Source organism: Amblyomma mixtum, chromosome 6 (assembly GCF_055824585.1).
Source record: "Amblyomma mixtum isolate Tamu chromosome 6, ASM5582458v1, whole genome shotgun sequence".
Lineage (NCBI taxonomy): Eukaryota > Metazoa > Arthropoda > Arachnida > Ixodida > Ixodidae > Amblyomma > Amblyomma mixtum.
Window position 1 is genome coordinate 144,512,985 of NC_143017.1, and position 23,299 is coordinate 144,536,283.

General features: G+C 46.4%; 1 protein-coding gene across 1 annotated transcript in view; it reads right to left on the bottom strand.

The window, feature by feature from the left end:
• Window positions 1-23,299, bottom strand: part of LOC149340659 (uncharacterized) — a 107,339-nt gene that overhangs the window by 15,979 nt on the left and 68,061 nt on the right. Inside the window, exon 3 of the mRNA XM_089551323.1 lies at window positions 7,584-7,719. Coding sequence (XP_089407449.1) covers window positions 7,584-7,719 — 136 coding nt within the window. The remainder of the gene's footprint in view (window positions 1-7,583; window positions 7,720-23,299) is intronic.

The window sequence follows — 23,299 nt, forward strand, 5'->3', positions numbered from 1 at the left end:
TTGCAGACGATCTTTGAGGACAAGGTGGAAAGCAGATTAGCACTTTTAGCAATAAACTGAAAGGTAGTTACATTTTACCGGCACACCAGGCCCTGAGCTAGCGATCGCACTAGATGGGTTGTTCGTGCCTGCAATTTTCTACCGGTTTTGTTATACCTGTAGTAAGCGCAGTGCGGATCGTAACGGCGCGTGAGCTGTAGGTTAAAATTCAGCGGTACTTGAAAGGAAGCGGCAGTGGTAATTCCGTTGCAGTACACGGTCAAAGCTCGTTCGGCAATCGTTTCGCGCCGACTGTGGGTCTCTCGATTCTTTCTCGGCAGACATCTCGCCGATCGCTCACTATGAGTAGGCCGATCTCACAGAGCGTTACTATCCAGAACAAATTCCTCTTCGTGCCCTCAACCCAAAGCATGCGCTCAATATCTTCCGAAATTTTGGGCAAATGCTTTTTTTTTCCACTTTGAGCGATCAAGTCACGCAGGAACTTTCAGCGTGCGGCTACGCTGCGCACGCTGCAGGCCGGCCTGCGATCTCGCGTGAAGATTCTGTGAAGGTATTGCCCGCAGTGAAAGTCTGCAGTTTTTGTCTTTTCTTAAAACACCCGAAGTTAGCATGGGTATTCTTCATCTCATGCAAAGGTTAGTGCACAGACAGATGGACAGTAAGATGAAGCCTCAAGAGGTAGGCCTCCATCCGCACCACTGCTGCATCGCAGGTTAGGTTTGTGCACAGATGCTAGTTTCAAATTGTCTTCTATTCGCCGAGCATAGAAATTTCTATCCCTTGAGAATCAGCATGCTCCTCCTGGAAGTTCTCACTGCACTGTGGTCATCGAAGGAGTATTCTTTTTCTCAGCTAGGCTAACAAGCTTCTCGCCGACTTTCGTGTGCAGCCAGAAACTCTAACTGGGTTCAGTGTCATATGTCAGCCACTGGTGCCTCGAGTCGTCCACAATCATGCTCTACTCCTATTTCATAGACAGGTTCTTACTGCAGTCTTTCCCTACTACCTTCTCAATTACTAGTCTTACTTCGACCGTACTGACAAGCCCATAGCGTTGCAGCGAGCACTTCGTGCATCATCCATTAAAATATTCACACACGTACAGAGGGCAAAACGCATGTCTAGAACACGTTCTGAGCCTGTTTCGGGCTGATCACGCGATCACTAGCAATAAGATTTGGTTAAAAATGGTCTGGATGTAAACATGTGCAGTTAAACTCGCAGAATTTAATCGTCAATTTTTGCCTTCTTCGTCCCAGTGGCTTTGGGAGCGGCGGAACACGCAGTTTGGTTGTTCTAGGCATGTGTTTTGCCTTCTGTACATTTATGCTGGGGATGATACTTTACAGTACGGCGCTCCTAATCGGAGTACCTAGAAAGATCAGGCTGTCGAGCTGTACAAGGTATTATCGGGATCAAATTATTGCGAGACGCGTGTTCTCGGAATGCTAGCTATGCCTCCCCATCCAGTGGCGTGGTATTCTTACCAGCGGATACAGCATACACATCCCATCTTACCTCGTCACATTTCAGGCAAGCGAATATCGTGACTACGCTGAAATAATTTTTTTTTCCGCACACTAGCGTCCTGCAGACTTTTTATCACGATAGTACGTAGTTCAGCACTCTGAGAAGAATAATGCGTTTTGCTGCCTAGAGAGAGGTAACTATGGGTGAAAAAAAAAAAAATTGTAACGGATATTCTAAGTTGGTTCTTCCCCCCTCCCAGGAAAAAAAAATAAGGGCTAGTTTAAATACGTTGAGGAGATATAAAAGGGTGCTATCTAATACAGTACCACTTTTGGCCCTCTTTAGAGGGGAGCGGGGCGTAAAGATGCCGGGCATGTGTTTAGCTGCCTCTATTTCCGTCGTGTTGTTACATTGCCTGAACTGCTTTATAAAAATGCTGGAAAATTTCAAGCAAATGGCTTCAATATTTTATCCATGCAGCAGTACATCCGCCTCAAAGCGTCTGCACTTGCAACGAATCGTTGTTAAAAACCTGAATTTGCAACGGAACGCCCCGTTACGATACCTCTCACATGGAAAACGCAGTAAGTCCAACTCTTTCGACAACCGCCGCCGCGGTGGCTCAGTGGTTATGGTGCTCGGCTGCTGACCCGAAAGACGCGGGTTCGATCCCGGCCGCGGTGGCTGGAATTTCTTTGGAGGAGAAATTCTAGAGGCCCGTGTACTGTGCGATGTCAGTGCACGTTAAAGAACCCCAGGTGGTCGAAATTTCCGGAGCCCTTCACTACGGCGTCTCTCATAGCCTGAGTTGCTTTGGGACGTTAAACCCCATAAACAACCCACCCACCTCTTTCGACAACCGCGTGAGCGATGGCAGATGCCGATGGGGAGTTACGACAGGTTCTACTTTGCATTTCAAAATTCTTGACGGAGATAACAATACTCATCAAAAAGCAACCGGGCAACTCTGAAAAGCAAGAAGAACGACAGAAAACAGGCGGCTATTTGAAATTCAGATTCACAGCAACTGAGAGGCGCCCGGGTCGCGATTCTGGGCGCTTTACGCTTTGTCTTTTATTCGAAGAATGGCGATATCGTTGAAACCGCTGGGCCGTTGCACAATAACCAGTCACTGATATATACACATTTCGTGCAAGTTATTGAAAAGCGCTGTTCCCTCGAAAAATATACGCAGATTGAACCAGGAGTACTTTTACGGTCAAAAACAAAACCGCTTTACTGATTGGACGCCTAATAACACTAAGAAATAGCACTCTCATACAATGTCATCTGATGACTTGCGAAACAAACTGCATGTCCGTCCATTACTCACAGTAGGCCTGTACTCACGTCTTAAAGGCAGCTGTTTGTTTCAGTTATGAAGGTGAGCCATTTGAACAGCCGAGCATCACTCAAACGGCAGCGGGCAGCTTCTATAATAATATTCATGTGCCATGAGAGATTATATGTATCCTGGACTTCTAACAAAGAGATTCGGAAGGACACTCCTTGAGAGTACCAAAAAGTAGCACAGACAAGGCTGGTCTTATTCGTTAATTAAAAAATACCGTATCTAAAAGACTAACAGTCTGGGCTTCGACAAATAAGCCATTTCTTGTCCACACCATTGCAATAAAAACTGCCTTTAATTTACAATTGACTTCCCAGAATCTAGGTCTCAAAGTTCATTTAGTTAGCCAAACCATAAAATAATCGCCTAGAAGTTCATCCAGTCATAAACTGAGCAAGTCGAAGTAAAATGGTGGCTGTGAACCTCAAAAGTGCGGCGCAAAAGACTCGCGAGGCTTCATGTACACGCGGGGACAAAAGTTAACGGACCACGCTATTCCCTTCTAACAGTTTTTACGTGATTCCTAATTAAAACTGGCATCTGCGGCATGTGCAGGCTGGTAATCGATGCATGTGCGCTTTCTCATGAACAAATAATGTTTCTTTATATCTTGTAGGAAAGGTGTAATGACCATCACAACAGAATGGCACGCTCTGTTTAATTATTTCCGCACCTGCACACGGAAGCGCTTTCCAAACAGCATCTTGCAGCATCTTGTAGTTCTCCGTTTTATCAATAACTCCTGTCGTACTGCGATACTACTCTCCCTTCCCGCAAAGCGCGAATTCTAATATGTACATCTACTACTACGCGACAGCAGGAACAGAGATGCTGGCGATGGAATATAAGCTATGTCACGGTCCAGTTACCAATAACAAGAACGGGTGGTTTTTCTTCGCCTCGGGACCTTGTTTTGGCTTTTTTTTTTACTTAAACGTACATAAATCAATATTTACCTGACAACCGAATAAAAAAAAAAGACTGCGGTAATTAAGCGCCCATTGCATGGTACAGCGAGCAAGTCGCTTAGCTGCGATGAAGACTTTAAGCGGCCTCGGCGCTGCCTAACCTCAGGGAGAACCTCTCCTTAGGGGCTCGTTAGTGCCTTTAGAAGCAAGCACGAACGAATGCAGCCTCACTGAAAGCCATACCAAAATATTTCTCCCCGGTGTCGTATTATGGTGTGTAGACGAAGATAAGGAGAGAATTAACGAAGCTTGCCTACTCTTAGCGTTCATCCGGGGGGGGGGGGGGGGGGGGGGGGGGGGGGGGGGACCTTCGTATGGACCTTCGACCATACTCTCACAAGTAATTAGCACCCTGGGGTCAGCTTGTCACAAGTGGTTTGCCTGCTCGGAAACGATACGATACGAGAAGTAGGAAGCGCAGATCGTAAACGGGTGTACACGAGGAGCCAGATATTCAGAGTAGTCCCGGGAGAGGCATTGGTGGCGTGTTCAGTGCGGGAAGTGCAGTCGTTTCCGTGCATAAAAATACGGACCCAATCTGGACCCACGCTGGCTCTCATGAACCTGCAGCTTCCCACTTCGTTGGTTCCGGCCTGTTTCCACCCGAAGCCACTGCGCATCCTGTAGGCGCGTGATGCGCTCGTTAGCCCGCCTTACCAAGGGCTTACCTATGCAGCCAACAGCCCAAAGTAAGTGGCCCTTATCTAAGCACGATTTTAGGGTCAACGTCCCATATGTTTGGAGTGCTAGCGGCTGAACTTCGCGGTATGATATAAATGGTCCACTTATGTTGAACGGATAATAAACCTTGCTTGAAGTTTGGCTGCTGGCTGCTCAACGGGCAATTCAGGTAATGCGCATATTACTCTGGTAACCAGCAATTATTGCTTGCACATTTTTAAAAGAGCTTGTGCAGAGTCGACACACCTGTATGATTCTGTATACTTGTCGTACTAAATATGCAGCAGTCGGAATCGGTCGGTCCCTTCTGTCTTGCCATTCAGGTAACTGCTGTCGAATGCCACACACATTACAGCAATGAAGCGCCTACACGTAACAAAAATTTTGCTTTTATCAAAAAGTCTGTACGAACTAAGGAAAGCCGTAAAAATCGCTAACACACGTTCATGAGCTGCATGCCACGTTGCGTTAATGATGAAGGCTTCGAAAAAGAAGCGTCTAGCGATTAGTCCATGCCCCTTAATGCTTTTGTGAAGCATCGTTCACAACCGTGAAGCACACGTGAACACTGCTGTTTTGGCAGTCAAACAAAATTTAGCATCGATGGCTATGCCAGCAGCTGAGCATGTGAGCGTATATTGTAGTTAGCATAACAATGACTTTCCTGGTGACATGAGCACTACTAATGTGTCTAGCTGTCCAACTGCAGATAGAGCTGAAAATAGCCGTACAGCAATACTATAGCATACCAAGTCATCAGTATCTCTTTCTTTGTTTAACTAGAATATATAAGGACAGGTTGCTGTTTGACAATGGCGCAGACTACATATTGTCCAAGAACAGTGCTGTGAGCAAACGTGCAGGAACATACTTATGATTAGAGCGTATCAGAAAACGCAACAAACAGCATCACTACTATCTGCTCCCACTTCCGCTGCAGGACGAAGGCCAGCCTATCCCAACGAATTTCAGCCTTGCCTTCCAGCTTAACTCTCTGCTGGCCCGGTGGCGTTCTCCTCCCTTTTGAATCCACTATGCTAGCCTAATAAGCCGACGCATATCAAACAATAGGGAACGTGCGCTGCCCAGGTGGCACTGCAGTTATTCCACTGTTCGACTAAAAACTGCTGCCGTCAGTCGCTTGGGCCGCTACAAACGCGAGGGCACATTCTGAACGATTAGAAGCCCGCGTTTGGTTGATAGCACTATCTGCCTCGCTTCTGTAGACATAACCCCGATAACTGACACGCACCACGTGTGGCTTCGACAGCGCGCAGAAGCTCACGCCAATAAGCTCAGGAAGGTGGCGTGGAATAGCACCAAGAGCGCCCCCAGAACTGCTTGCTCCTCTCGCTATGCTGTGTGTTAAGGCGCTGCAGTCGACACGGCAAACTTGAGCTGCGGTTCCCTATATGCATGGCACCAAACTCCGCACAGCACGTCATTAAAGGCGCGTGTTCAATGAGAAACTACCCTATCTGAAGCGTGAACCGTAGCGGAAATAAATGTTGAGAAGAGATAAAATGGCGAAGGTTTCGACGCACCGTACCACCTGCGATGGAAATAACTGTGATGCTCAGGAACCATAACGATGACGATAGTCATGACAACTCTGGAATCATGACAGCAAGTTCAAAGCATTAAAGTGACGTCCCTGCAAGCGCCCTTAAGATAAAGGGTCACTAGGCGTGAAAAATTACTTCGCGGCGACCTGGATAAACACGGCCTCAATATAGCGACGTTTTCAGCTCGAAATTCCAGTGGCGTCGTCGGTATCGTTTTGAATGGCCGGTTGCGCGAAGGCGCAGCGTCCTAGCGTCCCTTCCGAAATCTAATCACATTGGATGCCCTCACGGTTACTGCGCACACGCATGCATGAAGCGCAATGCCTCGCCTCTTGCTTCTTCTTCCTTCTTTGTGCGCTGGGACGAAAAGCATTCGTTTTTTTTTTTTTTTATTCCGACAGCGTTCGCCCCGTACCGAATACGCGCATCGAGGAGGGCGCTTTGTCAAATCTCGCTATTGGGGCAGAAGAGCCTCAGGGAGAGAGACAATGGCAGCCTAAAGAAATTTGACGGGAAATTGAGTTTAAGCTTTGGTGCTTCTGCGATGGCGCAAAATTGCGCCTCTGTGCCTCCTCAGTTCCTTTGTTTTCTCTGCAGGATGAACGATGAAGATGCCTGTGTTGCTTAGTCTAAATTGTAATAGAAATACGGGAAAGACAACAAAAACAAACTGCCAGTGACAAAACACGTTCTTCAAGAAAAAGAGATGTACAAGCAGACGCATCTGCGCTAGTAGGCACCTCAGCAAAGTTTGCATATAGCTGTACGTTCTTCGGAATATTGATGAAGTTAGCGAGAGAAACAAAACTTTCGAAATGAAAGATTTTCTTCTGGTAGAAGGTTGAAATTAGTGTTTACATAGTCACTGCGCTGAAGCTAATGCAAGGTACAGGACATTAAAAAATTTTGGTACTGAAAACTAAAAGCCTTGCCATGGTGAGGCAACTTGTGGAAATGCCTCCAAATAAAGCATTAGCTTTTAGTGCTCTCAGAGTGCGTCCTACAATTACTGCTCACGCCGTCAAGGAAATAAGCGCAATTCGCGCGTCACTGTGGTGGAATGTTTTTTATCGACCAATGTTCAGAGCAGTTCTTCGAGATTCAAAGCGCCGCTGGGCACGTTTAGAGTCTGTTTTTGTTTTCTTTTGATAGTGCGTTAGGCGTGGAATATAAAACGATATTTGTTTTAAAGGCCTAGAAATGTTTAAACTCTCGCAAAGAAATATGCCTTTTTTTCTTCTGTGGACTGAACTTCGGTGCTGCTAGAAGCCATGCGCACAGTTATATTGCAGAAGTCGAGAAGACAGTCGATATGTACGACTATGGCGAGGAATTTCAGCTGGCTTGCCAATATGTCCATGAAAGAATCTGTCTTTTTATTCACAAAATTCATACCATCCCAAGTTTGACCTTCTGCACTGTGAGCATAAGTGTGCGCGCAGCACAGTTACGTGCAGATTATAGTGCACACTATGCTGACAAAAACGTTGCCGTCTTCAGCAACCTCTTGGAAAAGTTGAAATTCAAAAGAGGTTTCACACTTACCGTAGACTTTGAGCTCCTTCTCCGAGCGGACCGTCTGGAAGGACGGCGCGTCGGCCGAAACCTCGCACGCGTACAGCCCCTCCGACTTGAGGTCCGTCTCCTTCAGGTACAGGCTTCCGACTGAGCTGCGACTGACCTGCGCATGCCCACAACCACGAAGTAAGTAAATGTGATCAACGTGCTTTGCACCTGGATTATAAAGTTCTAGAATTAGAACCAGGTGCTTTGCCAACTCCTTGCTTTGCGTCTGCAGACACAAGTACAGTTGGCGTATAAAAAATGTGAGCAACGAACTTCCAGGCTATTCAGCATTGTCTACTGAAGAAATCTATAACACACATACATCCACAGTGGTGCTTAAAATTTTCTTGCACACACTTGTGATAGTAATGGGAAGAGATCAATAATGCTTAACCATGTTCCTCTGCTTCTTGTAGTCAAGCATGACGCAGTCCCGATGTAATGCATGCTTCTTAGTGTCCCTTGATGTACTCTCTATCCCAACATGGTGTCTGTGTGGCTGTACTGTCCTGATGGAGAGAACGTGGTCGCCAGTTCACGCTCGCCAGCGGAAGCCTTATTTCGTTATGGGAAGTGGGCAACCAATTCGAATCTCGCGCAGTCAAAATTTACAGTCATTACGACGGGCTTCTAACTCTTCGGCTTCGGCAAGCAGAAATGAATGAATTATTGCTTGGTCTTCGAGTGATCAGCCGACCGGTTCACATAAGCGTAAATGTAGGTTTTCGACTCGAGTCCTTCCGTAAAAATAGTGCCTCTCCGACCGAGTAAGGTACCCGCCTTGATCATTACGCGAAGCTCTGTCACGAGAGTAGATCCTCACGCTATCAGTCTAGGCTGAGTTCCAGACCGCGTCTTCGAAGCTCAGGCGCGGAACGGTTACGCGATAAGTGCGCCATCATTAATCAGAGGTGTCTGGTCATCCGGCCGCTGGGTTGTCGTGGACGCAACCCTTAACGTACCGGCGGGACCACCGCCGGGCCGCCTCGGTAGCTGCCATGAAGGCTGCCCGCAGCCCGCTAAAAGCCCTGTGTCTTCGGCATTCTTTCTGTCTCATCTCGCGTGTGACGTTGAAGCTGAGAAGTATGGACAGGCCCGAGAACTCCCGTCAGAGAACTCAGTCTAAATTGCTGCCTTGACCGACAGCGGGACGACACCGGCCATGATGAGGACTTCCACAGTAGTCACCGAGGGCCAGGGTGGTCATTAATCCATCGGTGATCCTAGTCATGGTGTACGATCATAAGCGGCTCGTGAGGCGGTAAATTTGTCAGGAAATTGGCGCTGTCTTCACGCACTTGGTAGTGTACTCTTAGGTCAATGTCTTAAAGAGAATCCCCGAGGTGCGGATTTCAGTGAAGGGAGTAATTGCTCATTACTACCCGCCTCCGCGGCAGTTATATGGGTGCAAAATAAAGTTACACAACGTTCTCGGCACCTTAGCAGCTGAGAATATTGATGTGCCGGAGGTAAGAACGAGTTTTAATGAATAAGGGGCTCTTGTAATGAATCACCCAAATACTCTCTTGATTAAGTAAATTTTCCAGTTAGCCGGCTCCTTCTGCATAGCCTGTCACCTCCGTTTCCAGGTGGCTGCAGTAGTGTGTTAGTCAAAAGCACAACACAGCGACATCGTTGACGCTTGCGGCGAGCACATTTTGAATCGTTCGGGCGCAGAAAATTTTGTTGTACTGAGATTTTGGTACTTGTTAACGAACACCCAAATGGCCATGGTTAGGCCTAACCAGTCGACTTCGCTAAGACTAGCGATGTAGCATTAATACGGAAAACTTTTTTTCTTGCAGGTAGACATCTTACGCAAAAATAGTTAAGACATGGAGCTAGAATATGATAAAACGTTTTAGTTACTCAACTTTACCAGCATGCATGAAAGACAAGACGCGTGAGTGTGAGGTATCCTTCCTTCAACAGCTGTCGCAAACAAAACTGATTTTTCTGAATTTGTTAATGAAATTCCTAATGTGATTGGGTAGGCCCCAGACGAAAGGCAACATGTATTGTGGTGCGACGCCGATGCAGCCGTGGCGAGTTTGCCACGGATGTCTGAAGTCCGAGCGGACTGGATCACTTCCTGAACCGGCCAATTCGGCTCACCCTCTAATAGCTCAAAATGATTACGTTAAGGTAAATGTTAAAGAGACAGTAGCAGCATGACGTGAATGCAAGCGAACTTAAGTGGTAATGATGGCAAGGCTTCTCGCCATGTTACAAAAATGGCGTCATTACCAGCTCGTCTTGATCACCGTTGTACATTTCGGGGCGATTGGTATTCGAGCCAAGCGGGCGTCTCCTTCCAAAAATAATCCAGAGAAACGGTTCGCCCACGACAACAAAATCCTCGTTGAACCAGCTTTACGATATTGCAGGCTCAGACGCTTGCTTTACTTTGTCACGTACTTCATCCCATCCCTCTTCTTGCCGTGGCCCTGTGCTGCGTGGCGTTAGCCAGGCTCCGACGCGGGGTTTCTAGGGAAGTATCGGTCAACTTGAAGCCCTAAAGATGTCACCACCTTGTCTTCGTGGCACGCCACAAACCGATGTGATCGGTGTTATTGTACCTCTGAATGGCTCCGTCAACTGCCGCGATAATCATATACGATGTCTTGAAGCACTGCGTCATCATTACTATTTTCCAGCTGCTCTCAGAGCACACATGCGCATTCTGTGATCCACACATGACCGGTTTCTTTTGATCTACGCTTTGAGAACCTCACCGAAGTAATTATTTAGAATCCCCAAAACCGGTGATAAAGAACATTACAATGAGTGCCCACAGCACAACAAGTGTGACCATCATTTAAGTGAGATTTAGTCGCCTAATATGTGCACGCGCGTATCCGAAGCAGACATTTACTGGGCTGTTATGCTGGACAAACGGCACAGCTCTTTTAAGGCGAAAGCCTTTATTGGCTCATTCTCCCGTCCGTACGTCCGGCGTTACATCCAGCGCCTGGGGCGACTCATCGACGAGCACAGCTGCCAAAAGGTGACGTCATCTTCGTCGACAGGTGGAGCTGTCGGCGCGGCGGTGTCGAGCGCTGCTCCGTCGTCAGTTGGTATGCGGCAGCTAGTGTAGGAGGATGGCTCCCAAGTGCTGCAGCCGTAACAAACAAACTTGTAAACATAAATACCCCCGAAAGCAGAAGATTTGACAGCCGTCGCCGTAGCTCAGAGGTAGAGCACCCGACGCGTAATTCGGAGGTCGTGGGTTCGGATCCCATCGGCGGCATGTGGTTGTTTTTTCTTCTGCTTTTCTAATCAATTAGCTTTAAGCGATAACATAATCAGTAATATTCTAAATTGATCAACACCACAAAATAAAATAAAGAAATTAAAAACCCCTGTGCCCCTTGGTTTCTGTGGCTGTTGGCTTCTGTCATATTTATAACGAGCCCCTCATTCCCCTTCCCTTCTTTGCTTAATTGCTTAGCGAGGGCCTCGGTTCTGGCAGCCTTGACGCCATAGGAAGCATAAGAGGGTTCTCACGCAGCTTCCACCCTCTCCGTTCGATGACGTTCTACGTCACACCTGCGGTAACTCAGGACGTTCTACATCCGCCGCTTATGAACGTGGGTGGCGCTGATGAACACTGTCAAGGTGAGGTTACTTGTAAACATAAATACCCCCGAAAGCAGAAGATTTGACAGCCGTCGCCGTAGCTCAGAGGTAGAGCACCGGACGCGTAATTCGGAGGTCGTGGATTCGGATCCCACCGACGGCATGCGGTTGTTTTTTCTTCTGCTTTTGTAATCAATTAACTTTAAGCGATAACATAATCAGTAATATTCTAAATTGATCAACACCACGAAATAAAATAAAGAAATTAAAAACCCCTGTGCCCCTTGGTTTCTGTGGCTTTTGGCTTCTGTCATAGGTAGTCACTGGCAGTCGAAGTAGCGCTACAGAGACTTTCGCCTAGCGCACTTTAGATTGCCAAAGTGCCCCCATAGTTTGTTAATGCGGTAGGCACAATGCGTTGCTCAGCGGCTGTTTTAATGCGATAATGTTAAAAGCCTCATCGGGAAAAAAAATATGTCGCCTGGCATAATATTCGCCCTCTGACTAGAGGGAAGCGACGTCATCAGTGGGGGTAAATCGCATTCGATGGAAGTTTACCTCACTTCCGGTAAACGCATCCACAGCTTCTAGAGCCGTCGCGTTACCAACACACAAGGTGTCCCTGTGAATTCATTGTGACTCTTCAGCAGCAATGTAACCCTGCCTGAGAGATATTTCTTTTGACTTATACATCTCAGCCTTACGCGCTACGGGGTGCAGACACGTAATTCTTCCCTCCGTTATGGGCGTCAAGCTATCATATCATGCCGTTCAGTGAGCTAAGCGTCATGGTAGGAAATTTCGAATTCAAACGTATTGTTCAGCGCTGCGGGACTGCGCTTCTTTCACACTAAATACACTATTAGAAGGGGTTATTCATGACATATAACGAGTGTACACGTACATAGCGAGAAAAGTTCAGCAAAAGCTAGTCAAGAATACCTAGCGCGCAGAGTGATCACATTTTCGGTGAGTTTCACCACGCGCTTAATAAAATATGCCACATCTGTACTAAGAGAACAAGCATTAAAAGCGGGCATAACTCGGCTGGCGGCAACACTCTGGACAAAAAAACAGTGAAAAGCAGCAGAGCTCTCGCAGTTTTCACGCCGAGTGGAAGAAGAAAATGGAAAGCGAGGCGATATGTATTCCACAGGGCAGGGTAAGAGATTGCCATCTTCGCAGGACGTCGTCCCCCGCCTCCGAACTTGCACTTTTTCGTATTCACCGCGGCCAGCCCATGGGCACGCGTGTACGTGAAGGAACGTGACGGTGATTGTCCTGCGTTCTCTTTTGTCCAAATTTGCTTACATTTCTCTCTAACGTCCGCACGCCTGGATGGTCGAGAAACATGCAGACAAACAATGCCCTCGTGATTTATGACGAGCAAGGGTCCCCGCGTTTCTCGTACGCAGAGTGCCTCGCTCCCCACTATTCATCGTCCTTCTCTCTGTCTTTTTTGTTGTTGTTGTTATTGTTTTGTCCTTAAAATATAGCAGGCATTTCCTTGCTTTCTGTGAATGGCTTCGGCTCTTCCCTAGGCTACGTGCTTGGCTCACAGCGGGACCTACTTCGCTGCTTCCTCGTCGCGGCAATGTTTACGCTCACCCTCCATCCCTGGGTACCGCGCTGGCCTCCAACGCCGCATGCCTTTCAAGGGAACAGTTCGAGAAAAGAAGAAATAAACTCAAAAATAAAAAAAATAACCTGAATGGTGAGATTTTCGAAGTGAAAACTTCAGACAACAAAGCGCACGCGCTTGGGCTTGCTGGCTGCGAAAAGTTACTCCAGAAAACACGGTCGGTGCATCGGCGCCTTTCATTCGGGTCGCACCTTGAAACAATGGGTGTGGGCGTTGGAAGCACGGCGCGGCGGCAGCGGTGAACGAGGGGGCAGGGGTAGCGACGTGGCGTTGCGAGCATGAACGTACGGAGAAGGAAGGATAAAGCGAACGTGGAAAGAAAGATCGCAAAGGCAGGAACACTCAGAACCGTGGATGGCAGAACCGAAAACACACTAAAAAAAACTGCGGAAAGTGCTAGAACCGGAAGTTATAGACTTGAAGAGGCGGATATTTGGTTTTATTCTTACCGCTTCAAAAGTCAGGTCGATGAGATTGCGTTCGCGCCCGTGGGCGATGTGTTTCGTTTTGAGTCATAAACTTGGAGGACCTCGTGGTGCATAGAGGTGCTCGAGGCTTTTATTTGTCTTTTTTTTTTCCTCATTCCTTTCTTTCCCACGAGGGAGAGGTTTTTTGAACCTTCTGTCGTGGTTTTAGCGCTACCGCCGTATAATCAACTAGCACAAAATGCCAGCACATTCTGAAGCAAGCATCAATCGTTCTTCTTCTTCAAAGTTCTTGAAGTTTTGCATTTTATCCTTTTAAAGTGTATCTTTATGCTTGCAGTGTTCAATAAGATTCTCCTAGTGGGCTCTACCTTATTGACTTGAAAGTGATGGCATGAAAAACGAGTAAATTGAAACATGCTTCATTGCCGTCGATGTCTCCAATGGGCTATTTCGTAGTGTTCCTGCGAGCGGCGATGGATCTCTCCAACCCTGTTGCATAGTCTGCGCGCGCTATCGTAAAGCTTTTCATGACTACTCATGAGCTCACGACCAGTAGCAGATATCCACATCGCTTTAATTTTGTTCGTTATAAAGAAAAGGTGATTTTAAAACACATTTATTCGTGTAATACCCTTAAAGAGGCCTTCACGGTATCGAGCCATAAAGAAGACGAATGTCTTTCGATGACAGCAGTAACATTCACGCAACAGAACCGTATCACCTGAACTTTAAACTTGAATGGCTTCTAAACCAACCTTTAACGGCAGGTTGTTTAGGTTAACCTGGTGGAATACTTAAGCATAAATGCAGCTTGCGTGCGCTAGGCAATTACACTTAGTTAGTGGGGCTGTATTGTAGAATGAGCGGCAGTTTTTTTGGCCGTCGCTCGAAGTGCGTTATCTTTGCCATTCGAAAAAAAAAACGCATCCACTATGTTGTGATGATCCTGCGTTATAGTCGCTAGCCATTCCCCGTAAGTAGACTTACCATGGCGCCAGAAATCCCTATTACATAGCCATATTACACGTACTATGCTGAAACAATCGCTTCCAGGCTATACGGGCCACGAGAAAGCATTCGTGAAATGCTATTCATGCTAAGAATGCAATGGACAAGCGTGCCGGGTTAGCATTCGAGTTAATGTTTATCACAGGCTTAGGCACTCCCTACGAGGCCCCTGTCGCGCCAACGAGCATTTATTCGTAGGTCTCGGTAACTTATTGGGAGCAGCCAATTACGTCGTTTGGATTCCTCCATTTGCTTCCAAGGTCGGAGGCGATATGAGTTCATCGATCTTTTTCGCAGTGGAGGTTGTGTCTAGGGAGCGCCATTTGCACCGGGTGACGGCAATGACGTTTGATGCTCGCCCCACTTAGGATCCTCGTCGCTTAGGGTGATGACAAAAGCGCCATTTTGTTTCAAATACTCGCTTTCGCGGTTCCGGAGTATTATTCCCAAAGGAAGCCTTTCCGGTTGTCTGTGCGAGGTGGTCGTTCAATACAACTATCAGGCATAGAACTTACTTGCCTCCCTTAATTACTAACCCTGAATTACTTTCCTCTGAAGTAATTCAGAAGGAAATTTAGAAGCATTAAGTCCATGCCAGAGACCTAAGCAGTCCACGGGAAACAAAATGGCGCCTAAAAACGAAACAGTGGTTGTCGTCGCCATTCTAAACGGAGACGTTTGCATGGAGGCACCTTCCTCCGACCGAAACTACCTACCAAGTTCTTCATATCTGGGGGACACCGCTTGCTTTTGGTGGTAGGGCATAAATGGCTTGTGAGATCGGTGAACCTTACTTTTCAAGGCCGTTCCTCCTGTGATCGGTGTCAATATATTTATTGGTATCGAACAAAGTGTAGATATATGCCTCTTTGCCTCAGTGTCAGAGAAAGTACTGATAACAATAAAAAACTGGAGGGGACACTTAATCTTCACCTTAAGGGTATGACGCGATAGCATTAACGGGTTACTGCCCATATATGCGGAATCAGTAATTCTCGACTTTACAGTCATAGATCGCTGCGAGTCCTCATTCCTCTCCTGGCGCAGTGGTGCAGCAGTTAAGCGATGCTCCACTGCCCTGTGATGGCAGGTGAACTGCCACCTACCACGGTGGTAGGTTGGCTCAGAATCCGGTGGGAAGGTCGTGATGAAGCCCCAAGGTCACGTGATCGCGGCACCTCACCTAGGTTGCTGGAGCAGCCGTTTGCTTCGGCCGCTCCCCGGCTGCGTGGCTCCAAACGGTTGACGCCGCGGACGCCAGACATTTTTTTTTTCCTTACATGGTGGTACTAACACCCTCGCGTTAAAATAATTCCGACTGCTAGATCCTGCAAATGGTGTAGCCGCTCAATCATAGTCCCATCGACGAAATACCTTCATTTTATGACGTGTTAATACTGTGTCCTAACTCGCATGTCATATCTAGCGCTGTGAAACCTGGAAAATATTTGACAAGTCACCTTTACATAAGGCGCGTGTTTCCACACCAAGGCTCCGGGACGCCTAAAGTGAGGTTCTTTTATACTGACTCTGTGCATAAGTGACCGGACCAGAGCATCGCATTTCTTCAAAACTTTCCAGCGTACATTTTTCGGAGAAAAAAGTAATGCGACGATTTAAAAGTCTTGAACCATTTTGCGGGCACTTTCAATATAAAAATGCATTGCGGTGGTTTAACGGCAGATTTTCATCAATTTTTCATCTGGCCATATCATCTATTACGTTCCTCCATGCCAGTAGTCTGTATGGTAACACCGAAAAATACCTATGTCTATGTATATTACAAGATAGTTTCCACCATATCCCACAATTTTTTATAAATGTGTACGGAACAGTTATTCTTATCGTCCAGACGGACTTAAAAGAACAAGATGAGTAAGAGGAATAAGATGGTTTCGATATCCAATGTGGGCTTCGAATGGAACTCCAGTAAAAGGAAGAGCACAGGAACAGCTTCATGCCTCTTGCACAACGCTCTCCATTTACGCTTGCTCAATGTACCAACACAGCACGGAGAGGCAAGCACGAGTTCCTGCTGTAGTTTAGTCCGACATCGGCATAGACGTTACTGCGCTAAAACACTGGGCCACCTAAGGCGAAAGCGTTCGGAGCTGTTGATGCCTTTGCCGGCAGTTACTGGCGGGGCTTGTGATCCCCAGTTTTCTCTTCGCGAGTTCTTCCCGTACGCCACCTGCCACCCACCGTGATTGGTAGAGGGAAGCTTCACGCAGAGAAACCTGGCCTGGTGACGTCACTTCCCTCTAGATGATGGGCAATCTCTGATTGGTGATGTCACTGCGGATCGGTCGACGTCGCTGTCGGTCTGGTGACATCACGTCCCGCCAGATATGGGATTTGTCCGTTCTGTTGACGTCACTGATGACGCCACTGCCCACCAGCCAATCAGGATTTTTCTGGGTGGCGCCGGACGGCGCCGGATTTTTGCTCCTGTGAGGCTTGTATGCTACCGCAAAATACACTCCGTCGTAAATCTAGCGTCAACTTCGAGGAAAGGTTGCTAGTCAAGCCACGTCTGGCCCACAGAACTCAGCACTCCGCAAGTGGGAATTGTCATCATACAAGTAGTTCTTACCCTTATGATATTCCGCTATCATAATCCCTCTTCCTTTTTAACCCGTGCCCGAAAATTCTGTACAAAACCATTTTTTTTTTAGCGGGAAACCATTTATAAACGCAATTTTTTTTTCGAATAATGTAAGATTTCACTAAAACAATAAATTTATCCGCAGACCACCCGACGGCAGTCTTGTAATATTTTTTTTCTGTTAACGTTTTTGCTATCGTCAAAAGTGTTCTTCATTGTTTTTTTTATGGCAGTCTTAACGGTTGGATGCGATTGATGGGTACACTCTAAAAGAAAGATTTTGATAAATATCAGAAGAATCGACAATTACCTTCAGTGTTTTCATAACAGCACCGTACAATTTCCCAATTTTCTAAATTTTTGTCCGAGATTCCTGGACACGCGTTTGGCAATGCCAACCAATTTGATAAAATGTGCTGTGAGAAATGTAGCACACGGCTCGAACTTGGAATGGAATTTTGCCGCCTGAAACCCTGTATCGGCGTTGTGCAGAAAGTCACCTCATGGAACTCGCAATCCGCCAGTGCTGTCGTCAATTTTTCCTACGAAAGCGCATTCGCTGGCTCACAGCGTTCGCAATTTTCGAAAGGACTCCTTGCTCCGCACCGTGAATTTTAGCAGCCTCGTTACGGCATATATGCGACGGCTGTGTCCAAAGCGAACACCCTTGCTTCAGCATGCAGCAAGGAAAATATGCGCCTCCTTAGCGAAATAAAAGCATAGTTCGAGGGGGGAAAAAAGCAAATGCCTTCAGGGATTGAAAAATATCTTACGTCCGTAAGGAGAAATTAAGGCGTTGAGGGAATGTGAAGATGCGAGTAAAATGGCTCTATTGATTGATGACTCCACTCCGGATGGAGGTGATAGGAAAACAAGGCGCTCAGTTTTAGCATAAGTAGACAACCAAGCTGTAAAACACGTCTGTATGCATGACAGCGAGAAGAAAAAGGCATTATCGGTTTTCTTTTTAGCATTTTCTCTCGAATTTAGTCTGTGTCGATCTTCCTTCACATTTATCTTTTCACGCTACTTTACTTGTCATTTTAAACCGCTATCTGCTCGCCTCGACTGACGGCGAGAAGAAATTTTCATAATAAACTTTTCTTATGCCTCAAGCGTTCGTTTTCACCCTCTCCCGCGTATTCTCAAAAGTGACGACGTGCCGGTGACGATCAGCATGCTGCCAGCGTCATTTGCGTACCATCCTTCATCTTTTTGCGCTAGTCGAGGAGTACCGGCTGCAAGATAGATCGTCGACCCTAAGCCTGCGTCGGGGGTGGTTATATATAACGCCTCAAATGAAAGCGCCCACGCGCAAATGGTCACCTCCACATCTTTGGATGGCACGTATATCTCTGCAGCGAACATTAAAGCGTGAGCACAAGTAGAAAATATAGCACTAAATGTCGCCTTTTGCTGCCTTCGGCTATATATCTTCGTAACCACTGACGCTATTACATTGAACCATTTTTCTTTCTTTCTTTCCTGCTCTCTTTCTTTCTGAGATCAAGTCCCAAGTGTGCAAGTAACACATCGCTAACGTGAAGGTAATTTATTGCACGATGAATTCTTTCACTACGGGCCTACTACATTTTTTATAAAATGAGCGCAAGCAAGGTGGGCTTACTAACACGTTTGTGGCTCCATGTCGAGAGATGCCCTTGCAGTATGTCTTTTCAGTCTCAAAAACGAGTTATGCCCCTTTAATAAGTAAGCATTACACTTGGACCTCCTGATGGCCTGTGCTTTCTGAGACCAATAAACTTAGCCCAGCGCATACGAGTTATCGCAGCAATAAAAAACAACCTAAAAATCCGGCGCCCCAAACGCACCTTGTTCGAGGCTGCTTTGATCCATCAGAAAAACTTTATCGATGTCAAGGTTTCACAGGGAGTCTTCCTATAGCAAGGCCATCGGATCACACGACCTTATGACGATAAAACGGAGCAAGACGGGATGCCACGCGCTCTCACATATCAGCTAAAAGAAGACGGTCAAGTGAAGAGGCGCTTCTGTTTCAAGACTTGCGCTTGAACGAGACCTCTCTTTGGTGCTTGTTCTATCGGCAAAAATGTACTAGCCCAAACGTTGCGCCACAGAAGAAATAAGAGGACGTCGCCATGAACTTTAGCGACAACGACGAACTACGCCAACAAAGACAAGACCCAGGAATGTTGGAGCGTGAAACCCTGGCCAATCATCAGCGCCCACAAGATGCGGGCATGCGTTCTTGCAAATTTGTGGAATCCTGGCACAGGCGGCAAGTGAAATGACACAGTTCCACCCAGTCCCTTGCGGAGCAATTCAACGGCAGCCGTTTTGAGTTCGCCTCCTCATAAATTCCCTGGAGCTCTTCCTCGGTTACCGCTACCTTCTCCCAGGCGATTGCTGGTCGGTTCTGGTCATGAACTTTTCCACATCCGATCTATCTTAATCTTCTGCTGAACGTATGTACAAGTGCTCCATTAACAACGGCAATATACCGTGCTTCTCAACATTGAACAGTTACGTATACCAGCCTGTGTCGGACGTTCATACAAATCCGCCGCTTTGTGCACGGAACAGGCCAATAGGTTTGTGAATGAGAAATTACATTAATTATGAAGAAGTTTTGTCCAGCTCAACTTGTCGCTGAAATGTAAATCTTTGGTGGCCGTCTAGATTTTGTTTTTGTTTTCTTTAGGGGGCACATTAAAAAGGCTTCACTTCAGTTCAAACTAGTCACTGTATTTCAACGTCTAGCTTCTCGTTGCATGCGATACACATTTAAAGTTGCGCCTTAATAAGTATTTTAGGTGTTTTAATATTTCTTATCAAGTCTTAATTAGTTCTTTTCTACCATATCTGAAAATTGAAAAAAAAAATAGCACCAATGGAATACTACAACTTATAAAAACCTGCAATAAACGTTTTCTTAACGAACATGTTATCTCATCAAGGTTTGTTATGAGTATATAAAAAAGGACGTAGTTCTGGACGCCGTTTCGTTTCTATCGCGCCGACGCGCTACCAAAATAAATAGTCCCTCGTTAAGAGCCCCAACTAAAGAGACTCAATTAAAAGCGCCCCTCTCCGGCTGCCAACGAATAGCTTGCTTCGGTGCGCTTTTGTAAGCCGTTTAAAACAAGCCAGTCTGGCGTAGTTTGTTTAATTTGCGCGTTGCTGCGAAGAATACGACCTTCGCGTCTGAATGCCGAGGCTTCAAAGAGCATTAACGGGCGCTCCATAATGAGGAACCCAAAATGAGCGCTAATGAGAGATAAAAAAATAAAGGAACGTAGACACTGCGAGATGAAAGGCAGGCGGTCAGCTCACAGCTCGCGCAGAATCCCCGGAGGGGAGTTAAAAGCTGTCCATGAAATGCCTTGCCACTCCTATAGGGTTTCCTACAGCCCCTGCTCAAAAGCGCGCTATATTTTCGAACTTTTCCGGTTTCTGTTCATTCGGCATGCATAGTTGAACAGCGAGCGCATGTACAAAGTTGGGTATTTATTGAACTGCTCAGACTCGTTCCTTCAGCTCTATCTTCGGGTGGGCGGCAGTAAACGGCGGCGAATGATTCGGAAAAAGACCGCTCGCGAGTTCTGGTGCGGTGGCGCGGCGGACGGGAAGTGTGGCCAAAGAGGTAGTGCCGCCGGTCAATTAATTATTGAAAGCACAACTTCCCGTTCCGAGTAGTTTTGCGCCTGTCATCGACGCTGCCTGCACTTCGCACATTATTAATCCAGTCGTTCTGTGCTTCTCGCTTTCCCGCTGGCGCCATTTATTTTATACTTCTGTGTAGTTCAAATCCACGAGCGAAGCTGTCATCGCCCAATGCCTACTTTCACGTTAAGTGAAATAAATATTCAGAAAAGCACGTCTCTTAATATCGGAATAAAAGTAGAACTACTAAACGCATAAGCCACTTCAGTTGCCCGGTTTTTTAAAAAAAGAAGGTAGGTTAAGTTTGCTAACCACTGTTAACGAATTCCGCTATGCTGCCCCTGTTCTCTTGTTGCACTTTGCATTCGCGTGGAAATTCTGAGAGTTTTATAAAGGTAAAATTGATTTAAATTAATTTTTTTGGCTAAATCTCTAGCCCTCCCTTCGCTGGTTTTATTTCTTCGAAGCACGTCGGTGGCGTCGTGGCTATGGCGTTCTGTGCCTTACCACGTGTTTCTCATTTGCGACGTCTGTATTTCTATGAGAGCCAGATTCAGAACGCATGTGTAGTATTAAACCAAGATTGATGAAATAATACTAAAGTCCTCTGCTATGGCACATCTGATAGCCCGTGTGTAGGTTTCGAGGTAATAAAAAACACTTATTTTGTATTTGTTCCTTCACTCAGGCCGCGCACTTCTCTTACCCTGTGGTTCTTTCGAGTCTGCGCTGAAGGAGTCGGTGCGTCAGCGTATAATGTAAAACCAAATGAAACATTATGAACACAACTACATGCTCTAGCTAGCTCAGCGACGCTGTTCTGTGGACAGTCTCATTCGATCTTCGTTCTTCGAAACGCTTGCGTTGCCCCCTAGCAACAGCAGAGGCGGGAGTTCGTGGTAGGGTCCTAGATGGGGAATGCGAGCGATTCAGTGCCCGGCGGCACCTGCCCGGATCCTTCGCGCGGAATACCACGTTGTTCACACCGCGTATAATAGTACCGGCGGGGAAAGCAGCAAACCAAGCACGCGGCGGCGTGATAAATGGGAGCTGAAAGCGATTTCATAAATCCTCCACATACGAAAGGGATGACAGGTTAAGGCCTTCGGCAGTGGCGCTGGAGTCCCCAGTGCTCGTAGGGTTTCCTTTGTTAGTCGGATTAGACGAGCCACCAACCTTTCCGCCGCTATTTCGACGGAATGGAGATGCATGGGGGAGCTCCTAAATCGTACATTAAGACGATGGCGACCAGCGGTCAGGCGATTATCACGGCGACGATTGTGCACCGGAGCTTAAACAAAGCTTAAAAATAAAGCTGGATGTCAGGGCTCGCAGTCTGTCGTACTAAGCTGCACGTCTCACACGTCGTAATTTTTCGAGACTTTCATAACACCCCTGTCGAACTGGAAGCCTTCATGACTCAGGCAAAGAAGCGCACCAGCGTGTAATTGTCATTTCGAAGTGCAAGAAGGCAATGTTTTATGTAATTAATGTTCAAATCAAGAAGGCAATGTTTAAAGTCATTATGTCCAAATCAAGAAGGCAATGTTTTATGTCATTAAGTTCAAATCAGGAAGGCAATGTTTTATGCTATTATGTTCGAATCAAGAAGGCAAAGTTTTGAGTCATTATGTTCAAATCAAGAAGGCAAGGTTTTATGTTTTTATGTTCAAATGGCATCCGCAGCTCGTGGGCAAAATGCAAATTGAAAACCGAGCTACGGTCGAAGTGAGATGGCGGGTTGAGCCCTGACTTGCGCTCTTGTATTTTCTTGGTTCGCGAACTTGTAATTACCTGAAGTATGAAACAACAAGTTCAGCAACAAACATTATGCAGCTTAGTGAGTTCTAGGGGAGGTATTCGCATCCCATTTAGAACCGAATGCTTTCTCTCCACTCAAGATAACCAGCCGAAACAAACAACGGATACCAATATTACGTACTCCAAGGTTTCACGGAATTCCGTCTCGTAAGGTAATATCACAACAGAATCAGTCTTCAACGTCAAATAACGTTTTAGAGCGCTAGCACTTATCAGCACTTTTATCTGTATCATGCCGTCGTCAGCATCCGCAGCGCCAGCTGCCATCTGCCTCGGTTGGCAGGTGTCAAAGTGAATACGGTTGTTCTCAGCAGTCCACATTTATCACGCTCTACGATTACTTTATTCATAATCTTATCAACTATTGCATCTCTGCTGGGGGATATCCGTATCATTCTCACCTATCGCACTTCCCACACCTAGAAAAACAAGCTATGCCCCACCCCCTCCCCACCATTATCCGCCCCTAAACGATAGGCCAATAAATTAGCTCATAATATATAGCATAGGCATAACAACATATCGTCTCATAAACATACCTTGTCTTCATTATATGATTTCAAAACATCATCTGAGACACCAGAAGCACATCCGTTTATTAATTAAAATAACTTTTTACTCCCGAAGACTAGTTCTACTAGGACGCCGATATTCTGTACAGAGGCGAAGAACGATTTTATTACCTGACATAGTCTGTGTCGTACATCTTTATTTATTTATTTATTTCTGATACCCTCATGGCCCACAGGGCATTATTGAGGGGAGTGGTACATAGATATAAAATGAAACTGTTACAAAAAGGGGGGTAACGCATATATAGACATGCCTACAAAAATGATACGCATGATGGCAAAAAGAAAACTAGCTGCAAGAAAATACAGGATTCAAAAAGCGAAACAATACAATAATTAAGAATACCAACACCGAAACAAATAAATTCACAAAAACAATCGAAAAACGTTGCAAG